The sequence below is a fragment of the Phocoena phocoena genome, chromosome 13, assembly GCF_963924675.1.
Source record: "Phocoena phocoena chromosome 13, mPhoPho1.1, whole genome shotgun sequence".
Taxonomy (NCBI): domain Eukaryota; kingdom Metazoa; phylum Chordata; class Mammalia; order Artiodactyla; family Phocoenidae; genus Phocoena; species Phocoena phocoena.
The window spans coordinates 39,753,731-39,770,330 of NC_089231.1; the positions used below are offsets into that span (position 1 = coordinate 39,753,731).

Genomic DNA, 16,600 nt, shown 5'->3' on the forward strand with positions numbered 1-16,600 from the left:
ATTAAAAAAAAAAAAAAAGTTATGAGTTCCAAGCAACATGCAAACAAATGGTGGTAAGAGGCCCAGAATCTTGTGTAACACTATGGTATGGTCTGACGTATCAGTGGGGCTACCAAGCTGTTTGTACATGAAACGGCATCAGACAGGCTGTTCTGTCTACACTATTTTAGGGTGTCTTCCCTTGCTGGCAAGCTTCAGCTGTCCCCTCCCACTGCCATCAGAGACTCGACCTCTCTCTTCCCATTTGAAATTGATCACCTGTGGCTAAATAAGGAGGGCTGAAGAACTAAATAGCTGTGCTTGCTAGAACAAGAGTAAAGAGCCTCTAAGGAAGGACCAGTGGCCTCTCCAACAGTGCACAGGATTCATCATGGCTATTGCAAAGGCCCAGAGGCCTTGACTGCAAATTTCAGGGCTCAGAAAGGCTTCAGAATTCCAGACAAGAGTGATTCTTGTCTGTTGTGAACAGGTCAGCAAGATGAAAAGAAAACTCACCTGGGAGTAACCAATGATGTTCCCATTGTCATCGAGCACGTTGAAGCTGATGACCGGACCCTGAACCTCTGGGTTGCTGAACTCAGAGTCGCTGTAAATCTGCACGACAGGGGCTCCGTTGGGGTACCGGAGGGCGGACAGGGCGGTGTAGGTGTACTGAGCCAGGGTAAAGGTGTGCTGCCTGATGTTCTCCATTCCACCTCAAAACAGTTATGAAAACAAAAGGGCATCATGAACTCTATGTAAAATTCACTATCTCATTTTTAAGAAAATGAGATCATTATAACTGGCAAACTTGGACCTCATATTAATGATTTTAAATACTTGTAAATAGTTCATGGTACTGCCCACACGATAAATGATTAGGTCATTGGTACCGAACGACAGTTTACCACTGCTGCTTCTGTGGAATTTTTCCATAGGAATTGTTGTAGTCATCTTCCTTTTTTTTTTTCCCAGCTTTTTGCACTTTAATGTGTAATACTCGAGGTACAAGAAAACTGCATCTAACATTGTCCTAAATCAAAGAAATCAGATCAGTCATCAAGGGCTCCAGAGTGAACAGCATCTTCATAACCTCCATGCTTATTGTCTTTGCTTTCTGGGTATAATTTAATAAGATCATCAATTTGAAGGATGGTGATTGCAGCTTCAGTTGCAACTTTCAAACTCTTAACTTTACCTATGGTTGGTTCAAACACCCCTGCTTGTTTGTTGTCTCAGGGTTTACCATTGACCAAGTCAAGGCCAATCCATTTTAGATTTTTGCGTTCTGGGTTAACTTGAGCCTCATTATGAAAAGCTCTTAATTTTGCAACCAGATCTGTGGAGTCTTGGGCAGCATTAACTGCAAGAGTATTAGGAATAACAAGAAGAGATCTTGCAAACTCGGCAATAGCAAGCCGTTCCCAGGAGCCCGTGCTGGTACGTAGTTTTTGAGGTGTATGGAAAGGGCTGCTTCTACTGCACCCTCACCCGGAGCCACAGATTTCGACTCCAAAACTCTTCGCTACACAAAGAGCTCCCCCTCGTCACACATGAAATCATTTGCCCCACGTAAGATGACTGACGCAGAGGTATGAGCCTCAGTGCTATTTTAAAAACAGTGAAATTCTTAAATCAATGCTTTAATAAGTCCATGCAGAAATTCACTCTAAGTGCCTTGATGAAATCCTGCTTACACAGGACATTTAGACATGCAAGCAATGTCTAGACCATGGAGAAGAGATGAAATGGTTACTTCACCTCAATTTACAATGGCCCAACATTATTTTACCCCATGTGTATAACTGCTTATATCATTGAAAGACTATAGCAGCCAATAAATGGGAAGTCATCTTCCTTTAAAAAACAAAATGTGGGCTTCCCTGGTGGCGCAGTGGTTGAGAGTCCGCCTGCCGATGCAGGGGACACGGGTTTGTGCCCCGGTCTGGGAAGATCCCACATGCCGCGGAGCGGCTGGGCCCGTGAGCCATGGCCGCTGAGCTTGTGCGTCCGGAGCCTGTGCTCTGCAATGGGAGAGGCCACAACAGTGAGAGGCCCGCGTACCGCAAAAAAAAAAAAAAAAATGTTACTTAAGCATTCAGATAATTTAGACCCTTTGGTAACAGATTGCAAAAATGTACAATTTTGTCTTTAAATGTATCTCATTTTTGCTGTTACTGTTTGTTTACATTAATGTTTAAATCTTTTTTTTTTTTATTTAGTTTCTTGGCCACACCGCACAGCATGCGGGATCCTAGTTCCCCCACCAGGGATCGAACCTGCGTCCCCTGCAGTGGCAGCTCGGTGTCCCAACCACTGGAGTGCCAGGGAAGTTCCCTAAATCATTTTAATATTATACAAAGCAGTTAAGGATACTTGCTATAACATGGATGAACCCTGAAAACATTATGCAAAGTGAAACAAGCCAGACACAAAAGGACAAATATTGTATTATTCCTCTTACATAAGGGGCCTAGAATAGGCAAATTCATAGAAACAGAAAGGAGAATAGAGGTTACTAGGGGCTGGGGGAGGGGAAATGGGGAGTTACTGTTTTTTCAGTTTGGGATGATGAAAGTCCTGGAGAAGGATAGTGGCGATGGTTGCTCAACGATGTGAATATACTTAATGCCACTGAATTGAATATTTTAAAAGGGCTAAACTGGTACATTTTATGTTATATAGATTTCACCACAGTTTTTTCTAAAAAAGAGCCTAACTAAGTAGGAAAAATCAGGGTTTGCCTTACTGTGGGGCTGATATTGTCAATCTGCCTTCAGAGGTGCCCCTGGCTGTGTCAGACCCTCTCACTTGTGGTTTGGATACCTTGCTAGTATCTGTCCTTGAGAAAGTGCTCGTTTCTCAATGTCTATCTTGATTATCTCCTCTTTGTCTGGATGATGCCCACTCACCTCCCTGCATTACTGTCACGACAGCCCTCCTATGAATTCTGTCTGCCCGCAGTTTTAGGCTTAGGCTGAGGACCTAAGGGTCCCCTTATGACGAGACACACACACACAGAGAGAGAGAGAGAGAGAGAGAGAGAGAGAGGGCTGCTTAACTGCTAAGCCGCGTCCCTGGTTCACCATAACCCCATACCCATGTGGACGGTACAAGCAGTGTCACCCCGTTCTAGAAGCTTAGCCTCTGACAGGAGCGTCCAGAGCGCAGCAGGAGTGAGGAGTCATGGCTCACCAGACAGAGGTTCTTCCAGCCTTGTGCCAAGCCCCATAAGATGGGAAGTGGCATCCATCTGTGTGTTAGCCTGTGGGGAATGTCCCCCACCTGCTCACACACCCCAAGCACTTGTCAGGAAAGAAAACACGTATCATTGCAAAGGCCAGCAGAAGAGACAGTGTTTGGGGGCTCAGGGTTAGACCTTAGCATTGCCTGGGTTTAAACCCTAGCCCTCCCAGGTTCCAGCTCCCTGGTCCTGGGGAAGGCATCCAACCTCTCTGAGCATAAGCTCCTTCGTGGTCAACGTGGGCTCATCATAAAGCTCCCCTGTGGGAAGACCCAGCGAGGTGAGAGCTAAATAAGGCCTCAGGATCTGTAAGCATTCCCAGTGCAGGGACCAAGGAGGGCTCCTCTGCGTCTGTGAGATTATTAATCTCTGGATTTGGAATGTCTATCACTTGTTAAAATGTTCTTTTAACCGACCAAAAAAAAAAGGTCCAGTTTCTCGCTCTTGCCTCAGAAGTCATTTCTGGAAGTTCTTTAGAATCAGCTTCATCGGCATCAGGGCAGAGCTGCCATGTGCTGCTCACCTGCACAGACTCTCTCCTTATCCGAATCCCACCCAGGCCAGGGCTCCCTCGAGGACACGGGCAACAGGAAGCAAATTCCACACAGATAAAGAGGTCCACTGACCTGTGAGGCGCTCTAAGACATCGAATCCATGTTTTAGCGCTATCACGTCAAGGAAGGAGATGGTGCCATCTTCAAATCTGTAATGGTGGTGAGGGCGATGAGGTCAGGCTGCGGCTAACCCCTCCGTGTGCATTTTGTATATGTGACAACGGGGCTTTGACTCTAGCCTTAGCCGTAATCTATGGAGCCCTTGCCTCTGCTGCCTTATACAACGCTGCTCTCCCCTCTCCTTCTCAAGACAGAGGGCCATGCACACCAAGACATGCCGGCTGCCTCTGGGCCTGACCTGGTCTGCAGCTTACTTGGGATGGGCTGGCAGCGGTGATAAAGGGCCCTGAAAGACAGTCACCACCTTGGAAGACTTCAGACTTGACAAAACCTCAAGTGCTGTGGGCTCTGGAAATGCTGCCCTTGACCCCAAGAGAGCACCACTGACAGGGCATCAATCCAGTCAGATCAATTGTGCAGCCATGAGGTTCTTGACAAGAGTCTATGATTCTGAAGTCTATAGGACCACAGCTATTATAAGGCTCTCAATAAACTTCCTGATTATCGTTATAATTATATTTGCATTTTATAATTATTCATTTAGACAAAATCCTCATCAAATCTTTACTGTCCATGTACTGCATGCCGGGCACTGTTCTAGGTGCTAAGGATACAGCAGTTAACGTGACAGGTAGGATCCCTGCCTTCACAGGGCACAGAAACAAGGAGTAACAAACAGCAAACATGCAGGGAAGCCAAATAAGCATCAAGCCGGGGGGTGACAAGTGCAATGAAGTTGCCTAAGCAGGAGGGCTGGCGGCTGCTTTAGATGAGACGGTCAGGGGAAGTCCTCTCCGAGGGAGATCATTCAAGCAGAGACCGAGTGGAATTAAGGGAGCGAGGGAAACTGCTCACTTTTGAAAACAGTTTTGGAGGGAAACAGAGTTCCAGGGAGAGGATGCAGCAAAGGCCCTGAGCAGGTAGAGCCAGAACAGCAAGGAGGTCAGTGAGGCCAGGAGCAAGACAGCAAGGCGGAGGGCTTCACCCTGGATGAGACGAGTGGCCGGAGGGCTCTGAGCAGAGAGGAGTGGCGATGGGGCCTAGGTTTTGATAAAACGCCTCTGGCTGCTTCATTAGTGAGGGGGAGGCCTGGGGCACAGCGAGGAGTTTCCAGCAAGCATCCCACAAAGGGTGGTGACAAACAGCAGTCTTTACGCAAGTTGAAGTTTTCAATGGAAATACCGTGCTTTGTATTTTAACGCTCTAGGGATAAGAGTTGCTCAAAATATCATTACCGGAATGTTAATATCCTTATAAAACTAATGGTAATTAATAGATATACAGAAGTAATAATGAATCAGTTGACAGTTAATTGACCATTAATAAGTTAGTAACTAATGACTCCTTAATAAATTAAACATGATTAGGCAATAATGGCTTCTGTCATTAATTGATCAATAATAAATAATTATTGATTGATCAATAATTAACAGACTCTTAGGGGAAAAGGGAGGCTTTTTTGTTTCCATCAGGGGTTGTTTCTCACTGGGTTATGAAACAGAAAAGGTCAAGAACAGGGTTCAGATGCATGTTCAAGAAACGTTTGAGTTCGGTATTAAACCTCAAGCTCTAGTGCTAGGTTCACACGAAAAATATGAGGCTTCTCATGGTAAATAAATACATTCAGCTTTCTGGGAATCTTGGTGCAGCACCTGCCATAAGGCGATTCACCCAAATTGAAGGCAAGAGGTGGTACCAGCCCAGCCCGCTCATGCCGTGCCTGTAATGAGCTGCTCCACTCCCCTAGGTCTTCAGGTGCCCCTACTGACTAAATAAAGTTTGGGTTGTCATTTTGTTCTGCCTTTAATTTACATGATGCTGTGCCTGTCATTCTTTTCTCACTCGCTTATATTATATGCTACGTTATCACACTTGGATTCAAAAGGTTTTACATTAGCTTTCCTGTTTTAGAATCGCGCAACTATGGAGAAGTCCTAAATGAAAGAGACATCAGATAGCCTCATAGCCTATTGATGCCAACTCAACCTTGGTGCTTCACCTACATTAGCTCTAAAGAACTGTATCCTTTTAGAGATGCACTTTATAGGAAAAACAGAAGGTGCAGAGATCAAGTCACAGGCTCCTATTCCCACAAACAGTGTGCAGTGGAGCCAGGATTCACTCCCCAACGATCCAGCTCCAGAACCTACACTCTAGACTATGACTCTACTGCCGAGACCATGCGCCTACCTGCAGGACCCTTGAGTCTGCACCTGGGTCTGCGGGGGATCTGAGCCACCTTCCCATACAGGCCCCGGGGCCTTCTCAGGCACCAGCAGAGTGACCAGCTCCTGGCCCCCACCTCATGGTATCTCCCACTGTTGGACCCAGTATAGATACTAAAACTGTTGGACCCAGCAGAACCCTGGGTCAGCTGCCATCTCATACCTTCAACCTTACGGTCCCCAGCCACTGGCATCTGGGGGATTCCTGGGCACGAGCCACACCGCCTGCCCCTGCACGCTGAGAATGACACATAGACCAACAAACCCAGGCAAGGAGCTGCCAGCCCTCAAACTTCCTTGGTAACCCCTGGGAGGCTCACAGAGGCTGCTGTTAGCTGTGCCCCCGAGTCTGGTGGCCTCTGATTTAACTGGTTCCTCTTGCTGACCAGAAACCAAGCTGAGCTGATACTAGCTGCTGAAATACAGCTATGCTGTCAACATGTATGCACACCTGTTCCAAATGGCACCATCCTTGTAAATCACTGCTTCAGTTGCTGCCCCCTCATGTCAGTGCTGTGGCAAAAGGCCTAGGGCCCATCCTCCTTACTCCCTGGAAGGCCTTCATCTCTTCTGCTCGCAGCCCTTCCCTGCAGGCCCTCATCCTCCCACAGCTGTGGAGAAGCCCACACACAGGGCAGAGTTCACAGCCCGCTGTGGCAGCTCCAGTTGACCTCTGACTCCCGGATCCGGGCCCTGCCACCCAGCACCTCCCTTGCACCATCCTACAGGTGGCATAGGCCAGACCCGAGCCTTGCTGAGCTCCAGCGGCCACTCCCATCGCCGGGTTACCTTTCAGCCACCGACTCTCTGGGGATATAGAAGTCTTCTTCTGCAAGGTATGCAGCGGCCGTGCCTCCTCCAAAGTAGGTTTTCCTCAGCAGAGGAGCTGAGCGGCTATTCACCAGCAGGGCGCCCAGGCCAGTGGGGAAGCCAAAGATCTTATAGAAGGAGAGGGGGACAAAGTCTGCCCGGTGAACCGACAGGTCCAGAGGCGAGGTGCCCACGTAGGCAGCCGCATCCAGCAGCACGAACCACTTCCCGGGCCCGCCCACGGGGCACATCCGCCCGGATTTGACCTCTTCTATCCAGGACAGGGGGTACCTGGTCCCGGAAAAGTTACTCTGAGCTGGGTAGCAGAAGAGATGCAGAGGCTGGCCATCGGGGTCGCTGGCAGCGGTAGCCTCCTGTTCTTCCGCCAGCCACATGTCCTCTGGCCTGACTGGGATGGAAGTGATGTTCATGGCCGCGACGACCTCCCTCATGCCCACCACAGACGTGTGGCTGTCAGTGAGGTAACAGAAGTGACTCCCGCTGCTTTCTGGGCCTGGGGGCACCCACGGGAAAGCCTCTGCCACCAGTTTAAGAGCAGCTGTGCTCCCGGCCGTGAAAATCACAGTGTAGTCCTCTGGGGAGGAGTGGAAGTGTGCCAGGATCCTGGAAGAGGCACAGCATCAGGGAACTCCTTGGTTTCCCTCCAGTGTTAAATGTTTGGAGCTAGTTGTATTTCAACTAAATGCGACATCTGTCTACCTTAAGAGCTAGGAAAAAGCCAGATAGGGTTTGTCACATTGTGAAGTTAGGGCAGGGGCAGAGGAAGTTGTGGGAAGGGATGGCAAATGGGTGCAAACCAGCAAAATCACCCAGCCTCCCAAATCCCCACCCCCAAATGGAGAAGACAAAAATCCACAACTACCTTAAACTCAGTTGAAAACACCCCTTCTCAGTCTACTGTCTGGCTCTATCATAACAAGTTTTCAATCATCAACTTGTTTAACACTGCTTTTAATACGGGCAACCCTATAGCAAAAGAGTATCATTTTCAAACTGGAAATAATTTGAAATTGTATAGATTCAAATATCTTTAGGTACCACCTAAATTATTTGCCAAAAACTAATTAATTTGTTATGTGCAAATATTAGTAAAGGGGGGAAAACTGAAAAAACAAGATGTCTAAATCTGAAATACGAAAAGAAAAAAAAACAGAGAAAGCGTTTTTTTTTTCTCCCTGAAAAGAAGACTTAGGAACCTGGGTCACTCTGGCCCCCAGGAACTCTGGCACCAGCCCAGAGCCACACACAACAGCTTGGGCACCTCAGAGGTGCCTACCTGTGCTTCTGGTCGGCCCCGCTCTGCACCTGCTCAGCCTCACCTTCCTGTCCTCTGACCCTGATGGTTATCAGCGTGCATGTGTGGCCATTTAGCTGAACATGATCTTCCTGAAACCAGCTCAGAAGATCTGTGGGATGTGGGCAGGTGGTAGGAAGTCCATCCACCCACAGATGCCACACAAGTTGGCGCCTCTGCTGCTCACCTGTAGCGCACCTGCTCCACCGTGTCATGGGTGAGCTTGCTGCTGCTGTTCTGGCTGTGAGGATTACCTGTCAGGTTACAAAGACAAAGCCGTTGGGTCACTACTTATAGTCTCTCCTTTTTTTTTTTTTTTGCGGTGCGCGGGCCTCTCACCGTTGTGGCCCCTCCCGTTGCAGAGCACAGGCTCTGGACGCGCAGGCTCAGCGGCCATGGCTCACGGGTGCAGCCGCTCCGCGGCATGTGGGATCCTCCCAGACCGGGGCATGAACCCGTGTCCCCTGCATCTGCAGGCGGACTCTCAACCACTGCGCCACCAGGGAAGCCCTATAGTCTCTCCTTTTGTGTTCCTCCAAAATCGTCTCCCTCAGTTTCTCAAAATTTAAGCAAAAAAAATATCATAGGACCCAGCCTTCCCCAAGTTCCAAACAGTAAATTTAATCAGGGAAGTGAGAAAATGCAGTAAGAAAGGAAAAGTCAAGCAAGACAAAATAATAATGGTTTAGCCATTAAACAAAGTCAAGGACCTTTAGTTCCTCCTCAAGGGCTATAGATAAGATTCCTGGCCCTGTCCTCTGAGCTATTTTATAGATACCAAAACCCACACCAGGTGGGAGAAGTTAACTGTGTGCTGTCCCTCCGCAGTTCTCCATTCCCATCTGCACCGCTCTCCTCCCCTCCCTGGTTCTGGGCTGCTTCCTGAAGCCACCACAGGGTCGTGGCTCACGCTGGCTCACCCTGTTCCTTCTGCCTAATCTGCCCTCTCCTCTTTTCCGAGTGAATTCCTGCTCTTCCTCTAGCATCCGCCCCACTCCTGTAGAAGCTTTCTGTGACACTCACGCTGCCAACTCACCGTCACTCTGCAGATACAGACCCCCGTAGTGCCGGGGCCTTTTGGTCACAGCCCTTTGCTCAATTGATAATTTACCTTATTTACATTTTACACTACTTTACTTTTCTTTTTTTTTTTTTAACATTTATTTGGCGATCACTTGATTGAGGTCTTGTCTTTACTAGACCATAGTCCATGAAGGCAGGGACTGTATTACTTTGTTCCCATTACAGCACCATGCCCCCAACACCAGAGTGGCTTAATAAACATTTACAGGGTGAATGAATGAATGAATGAATGTTCCTCCTGCTGTCCCACCCTCTGCGCTGTGCTGGTCCCACAGGGTCATCCCACCACCAAACACAGCACCCCGTGCCCTTCCTGCCACTGACCCCTTCTTCTGGAAGGAACCTGCATGTCCCTGGGGCAGTCCCTCCCACCCAGCAGCACATGTGCTACAGGGACTGGCCCTGGGTGCTTGCTTGCCTGACCCCCTCTCTCACGGGGCTTACTCAGCTTTGTGTGTTCAGCACTGTCCCCGCCTGTTAATGTGACATTTTATTAAGCATAGATATATTAGCTGAATGTAGTTGGCTAACGTTCAGTGCAAAATCAGTTATGCTGTGTTTTTCTTTACCATAAACATTTTCCATGAGATCTTTAGTGAAGCTTGTAAGCTGGCTCTGGGGGAACAGCGTGGCTCCTGCATGGTCAAGATAGACAGTTCCTGAAAGAAAACACAAAATAAAGCTGGGATTATTCTTCAGAGGTATTCCACTCATCTCACCTAGATCTAGTTTGTGTGACCCTGACCAGCGCCCATATGATGTGTTTAGACGTAGCACCAGGCCACTGATTTCTCCCAGCCTTTTGACATGCATCGTCTTTTTTAATATTCTTTCTCTTATTCTTTTCCATTAAGGTTTATCACAATATACTGAATACAGTTCCCTGTGCTACGCAGTAGGATCTTGTTGTTTACCCATCCTGTGTATACTAGTTTGCATCTGCTAACCCCGAACTCCCAGTCCTTCCCTCCCCCATCCCTCTCCCCCTTGATGTGCGCTTCTGAATTCAAGTGGAGGCATGAGCAATGGAAGAACTGCACTTTCAACATCTAATGACCCTTAGAGCCCTGAGAGCCTTCCTGATGAACCAGCTCTCTTCTGAACCTGGGAGAGCAGCCCACACAGAGGAGAAGCCCAGCGGACGTTCATGCTTCAGGATGGCAAAGCTATTTCATGTTATGACACACACCCTCTTCTGGAATTTCCGCGCAGCTTCCCAGGCTGTCAAGCCCTGATTCTACATTTCCATAGTGAGTTCCAAAGTCCTCAACCCTACAACAGCTGTGACAGCTTCGGAGATGACTGGGAATGGCTGTGGTCTTTCCAGTCTCTCTCACAAACAGAGAAAGGTAAATTTAGATGACAGTGAGATACCAAGCGTTACCACTCAGACTGCCCCAGATCAAAAGGATAACTCACTGTTTGGGTGAGGGTGTGGGGAAACAGGTCCGCTGTTACACGGCTGGTAGGAGGGTAAATGGGTGCAACTTCTTTATGGACAGAAATTTAGCAATATCGCTCATGCTTTAAAAATGCAAACTCCCTTGACCTAGCAATTTGTCTTCCAGCAATCTGTCTTATAAATTGTGAAATGGTCTGTCAGTGAGGACATTCAGTGCAGCACTGTCTGTAAGAGCAAAGGGTTGGAAATGACTTAAATATCTATCAACATGTATTTAAAATAAAGAATTTGAATACACCCATCTAGTACTGACATGGAACAAACTCCAAGATATGTTTTCAAGAACATACAATATGAATATATTCATTCATTCTTTCATGCATTTAACAAATATTTTTTGTTTTGTGCAGGATGGATTTTTCATTTATTTTATAACAGCTTTATTGAGATTAATTCACGTACTGTAAAATTTGCCCTTGTAAAGTTTATGATTTAGTGGTTTTAGAATATTTGTAAAGTTGTGCAACCATGGCCACTATCTAATTCTAGAACACTTCATTCATCCCCCAAAGAGACCCCATACCCATGACCACTCACTGCCCAGATCCACCCAGCCCTAGCCCCTGGCAATCACCAATCTATTTTCTGCCTCTATAGATCTGTCTACACTGGACATTGCATATAAATGAATCATACAACATGTGGTCTTTTGTGTCTAGCTTCTTTCACTTAGTATAATAATTTCAAGTGCATCCATATTGTAGCATGTATCAGAACTTCATGCCTTTCTTGTGACTGAATAGTATTCCATTGTATGGATATGCCACATATTTTGTTTATCTATTCATCTGGTGATGAATATTTGGGCTGTTTCCAATTTTGCCTATTATAAATAATGCTGTTACGAATATTTGTATACAAGTTTTTGTGTGGACATATGTTTTCTCCCATTTGGTTGGTTCTTTCACTTTCTTTATGATAGCCATTGAAAAAAATTTTTTTTAAATTTTGATGAAGTCCAATTTGTCTATTTTTGTTGCTTGTAATTTTGGTGTCATAAGAAACCATTGCCTAATCCAAGGTCCTGATGATTCATACTTATGCTTTCTTCTAAGAGTTTTATTCTTTTAGCTCTTATATTTAGGCTTGGCCCTTTTGAGTTAATTTTTTAATACAGTGTTGAAGAGGGGTCCAACTTCAGTCTTTGGTGTGTGGATACACCATTTAAGAGACTATTCTTTCTCCTGTTTAATAGTCTTGGCATCCTGTTGAAAATAAATTGACCGTAGATGTATGGGTTTATTTCTGGTCTTACAACTCTACTCCACTGGTCTATGTATCTATCCTTATGCCAATGCCACATTGTTCATTGTTTTGATTACTATAACTTTATGTAAATCTTACTTACCTTTACTTTTATGGCAGTGTAAGTCCTTCCACTTTGTTCTCTTTTTTTCAGTAATTTTTATTTTATTTTATATTTTGGCTGCATTGGGTCTTCGTTGCTGCACACAGGCTTTCTCTAGTTAACGGCGAGCAGGGGCTACACTTCGTTGCAGAGCACGGGCTCTAGGCGCACAGGCTTCAGTAGTTGCAGCATGCGGGCTCAGTAGTTGTGGCTCACGGGCTCTAGAGCACAGGCTCAGTAGTTATGGCACAGAGGCTTAGTTGCTCCGTGGCATGTGGGATCTTCCTGGACCAGGGCTCGAACCCACGTCCCCTGCATTGACAGGCAGATTCCCAACCACTGCGCCACCAGAGAAGTCCCTCAACTTTGTCCTTTTTCAAGATTGCTTTGGGTATTCTGGATCCTTTGCATTTCTATGTGAATTTTAGGATCAACTTGTCAAAAAACTGTCTGGGATTTTGATAGGAATTGCATTGAATCTGTAGGTAATTTGGGGAGTATTGCCATCTTAACAATATTAAGTCTTCCAATCCATGAATACAGGATGTCTTTCCACTTATTTAGGTCTTTTTTTTTATTATTATTATTTTTTTTGCGGTACGCGGGCCTCTCACTGTTGTGGCCTCTCCCGTTGCGGAGCACAGGCTCCGGACGCGCAGGCTCAGTGGCCATGGCTCACGGGCCCAGCCGCTCCGCAGCATGTGGGATCTTCCCGGACCAGGGCACGAACCTGTGTCCCCTGCATCGGTGGCAGGCGGACTCTCAACCACTGTGCCACCAGGGAAGCCCTATTTAGATCTTCTTTTATTTCAATGATATTTTGTAGTTTTCAGTGTATGTCTTGTACTTCTTTTGATAAATTTATTGCTGTGTATGTTATTCTTTTTGATGCTTTGGGAATTGTTTCCTTTATTTCACTTTCATAGTGTTCATTGATACTGTAGAGAAATTGAATTGATGTTTGTATACTGACCGTCTATCCTACAACTTTCCTGAACTTGTTTTTTCAGTACTAATAGCTTTGTGTGTGGATTTTTTAGGATCTTCTGTATACAAGATTATACTCTCAGCAAGTAGAGATGCTTTACTTCTTCCTCTCCAATCTGGATGTATTTTATTTCATTTTGTTGCCTAATTGTCCTGGATAGAACTTCTAGCACAATACTGAATAGAAGTGGTGAGAAGAGACGTCCTTGCCTTGTTCCTGATCCTAATGGTAAATTTTTCATTCTTTCACCTTTAAGTATGATGTTAGCTGTGGTTTTTTTGTAGATGGCCTTTATCAGGTTGATTAAATTTCCCTTTATTCCTAGCTTATTGAGTGTTTTTATATTCAAGAAATATTTACTGAGCACGTACTGTGTTACAGGCACTGTTCTAAGTGCTGGGGACATAACAGCAGACAAAATAGAAGCTGGTATGATAATGACAGAGAAAGACCATAAACAAATAAATATTAACTATGTCAGGTGGTAAGACATGTTATGGCTCAACTACGTAAAAAAAAAAAAAGACATGTACACACACATATAAATATAGACAAGCACTGGAAAGGCAAACAAGACACAAAGAGCAGCAGTTGACTCTGGGGTGGCCATAGTGGTGGCAACTGGAGTTGGGGCTGCTCCCTGGGCATTCTTCATCCTCTTTTGACACCTCTTGAATTTGGTACCATGTTAAATGTATTACCTAGCCAAAAAAATTAGTTTTAAAATAATGTTCTCATTTACTAAAGATTCAGAAATAGAAAGGTACCACACCATAAGAAAGGCATTTGTCCACCCAGCATCAGGGAGACGCTCATGGGGAGCATTAGTGTCGCTATTAGAAGAAGTAGGCAAACGACCCCCAAACCAATCAGCGTTAGGTCTTCAAGAAAGGGAATTCCAGGGTCTCTTCTGGCTCATGCACCTTCAGTTCTTGGTTCCATGCAGGGTGAGTGACCATCAGTCAGCACCCACAGGCTTTAAGAACCACTTGAACCACAACTGTGTAATCAATATGCTCTCTTCACCAAAACAAGGACATTCCCATCCAATGGGTTATGCAAAATATTTCAGCACTTAAAGGTTAAGCATTTAATTATCCAGAGCAACCACTTAACCAGACAAATTCTCAAACCTGCAAGAAAACTTTTGGGTGGGTAGGGGTCAGGGATAGAAAGAGGAGGTGAATCTTACGTTATTGTGGTTTGGTTTGCTTGTTTTTCCCTGCCCTCTTTCTGGTTGGTTCGTTTCTGTGTGAAAAAAGAGGGGGCTATGTTCCTAGACTCCCAGCAGCGGTAAGGGTGAGTTTATAGTCCACAAAGTCTACTTCAACCATAATGTAGAGGAAATGCTGGGAAATTGTACTAGATAGATAGATAGATAGTAGATAGGTAGGTAGGTGGGTAGATAGATAATCACAGAACACTGTCACAATTACAGTAGATGTTAAAGGGCACTGAAGGCCAGCCTGGGATCCTGGCTATCACATCTAAACTTTACATTTGAGGAAAAGGGTGCTGTTCTCTGAGAGACAAGAAGGAAACAAGGAGGGATCTACTTTCTACTTTCCCAGGGTAGTATTGAGAGGAGAAGTCAGCCAATGATGGGTGTGAGGGATGAGAGCTGGAGGGGATTAGGGGATTAAGTAGGAGTGATGCTGAAATAATTACCTACTGTACTATAACAGCTTCTGGGATTTGCTTCAAAAGAATGGGGAGACTTTCTCAAGTCCTCTGCACCTGTGGGTATTCATTCTATAGGTGTCTCTATTTCTGTGGGTAGGAAGTTTCTATAACCAAAAAAGTTCAGAGAGAAAAGGAAAGAGAGAGAGAGACAGACAGACAGAGGGGGCACTGTCTCCAGCAGGTGAATGGGCAACTAGGAAGATCAGAGAGGGAGTGAAGAGAGGCTGCCAGAGGGCCCCTGTCTCCTCCCTTGAGCTTCCCTACTTAAGTATAGATGGGGCCACTCGAGGAGGAGCGCACAGCCCTTAAAGCTCCCAAAGGTGGGTGGAGGGGAGGGAATCACATTCCGGAACATGAGAAAATGACCCAAAGAGCTGAAGTCAGCTACCTGATAACTGAAACATAAATCATGGTTGCTGCTCTGCCAGGAGCAGGCGAGCGGCACCAACTGTTCACCACGACAGAATAAATACACCTCAAATCCCAGTGCCTGGAGCCACGACCTGCCCACTTACCCGGCACCCCTCCCAGTTCAAACAGCAAGCCCTTCTAAGGCTTGGCGAAGCCCCTCACAGAAGGTTGCTGGAAAAGGATGAGTCCCGACCTGGTGCGGAACGCCCTCCCGCCCTGCAGCAGTGGGTTGGGAGGACCACTGGCCAGATCAAGTTTGTCTTCCAATTTAACCTGCCTGTTCCGCCTTGCGGAACTCGAAGGCACGATAAGATCCCGGTCCTCACATCCAATGTACTGGCTCGTCCTGTACTTAAAGTTCAAATTGCACGGTTTGCTAATTCTTCAGGTCCCCCAGCAAGCTGGACTTCCGAGGCATTGTTCTGCCTACACTAGTGAGAAAAATGAGACTTCGAAAATACAAACTGCTGGGAGCCATCCCAGCGGAGTCTGGAGCGCAGTCTCGGGAAGCTCCTGCACGGCGGCCGCAGCCCCTCGGTCCCCAACCCGCGCGCCCTCAGAGTCGCGGTCCCAACCCCGCGAGCTGGCCGCCCGTGCACCGCTCCCGTCCCCGGGCAATCACCCGAACAGTCACGGCCGCCTGGCATTCCTGCATTTTGCAACCCCGGTTCCAGTTGGAACTTTAGAGCCGGGTGTCTCGTGGCAAGCGAAGGCAAAAAGAATCCTCAGCCCTATTCGCAGAGGGCGGAGACAGGCGGCAAAGGACCACTTTGGTCCTACATCCCTGGAAAGTCTAAGGAGCAAGAAGTCTTGGGGTTGCAGATGGGACCTCAGGGAGCCGCGTCCACAAAGAGAGCTCGTGGACACATCCCTCCAGGTCTTTCGATTCAAAATGGGTCCCTAATGAGGTAACGCCGCTCCCGCCGGGAGCAAAAGTTCCTTCCACGTCGGTTCTAGAAACCGCGTGTCCCCCACGGCCTCCCGGCAGGCCCGGCGCAGCTGCCCCCGCCGGTCTCACCTGCCAGGCGGCCGAACTCGCGCTCCCGGAGCTCGTGCAGGCTGCGCCGGCCGTACCCGTAGACGAGAGGCTGCGGGCTCGAGTCCAGGAACTGCGCAAAGGCCAGCAGCTCGGTCCCCGACTGCCCGGCCCCGCCAGCCATGACCCAGGCCTGAGCGCCGCGCAGTCCAAGCGGGCTGCGCCGGGGAAGCGCCGAGGCCCGCCCGCCGCGACTCCGCCCCGCCGCGCCCCGGCCGCGCCTCCCGGCCAGCCAGTGGCACCGCGTCCCCGCCGAGGGGCGGCGCCTCTCCCGGCAGGCCGGGCTTGCCACGGGCTCGCTGACTCACGGAGTTTCACTGCTTTCGGCCCTTTTCCCACCTG

At 47.4% G+C, this 16,600-nt stretch overlaps 1 protein-coding gene and 1 non-coding gene across 2 annotated transcripts in view; both read right to left on the reverse strand.

Moving 5' to 3' along the window:
* The window catches only part of MOCOS (molybdenum cofactor sulfurase), a 57,913-nt gene extending 41,531 nt beyond the window's left edge, over window positions 1-16,382 (reverse strand). Inside the window, exons 1-6 of the mRNA XM_065890298.1 lie at window positions 16,241-16,382; window positions 9,900-9,989; window positions 8,435-8,501; window positions 6,912-7,556; window positions 3,850-3,926; window positions 496-695 (exon numbers count right to left, since the gene is read on the reverse strand). Coding sequence (XP_065746370.1) covers window positions 496-695; window positions 3,850-3,926; window positions 6,912-7,556; window positions 8,435-8,501; window positions 9,900-9,989; window positions 16,241-16,382 — 1,221 coding nt within the window. The remainder of the gene's footprint in view (window positions 1-495; window positions 696-3,849; window positions 3,927-6,911; window positions 7,557-8,434; window positions 8,502-9,899; window positions 9,990-16,240) is intronic.
* Window positions 1,699-1,828, reverse strand: LOC136133378 (small nucleolar RNA SNORA20). The gene has a single exon (XR_010656522.1). It is a non-coding gene; the product is annotated as a small nucleolar RNA SNORA20 (small nucleolar RNA).
* Window positions 16,383-16,600: the final 218 nt, after the last annotated feature.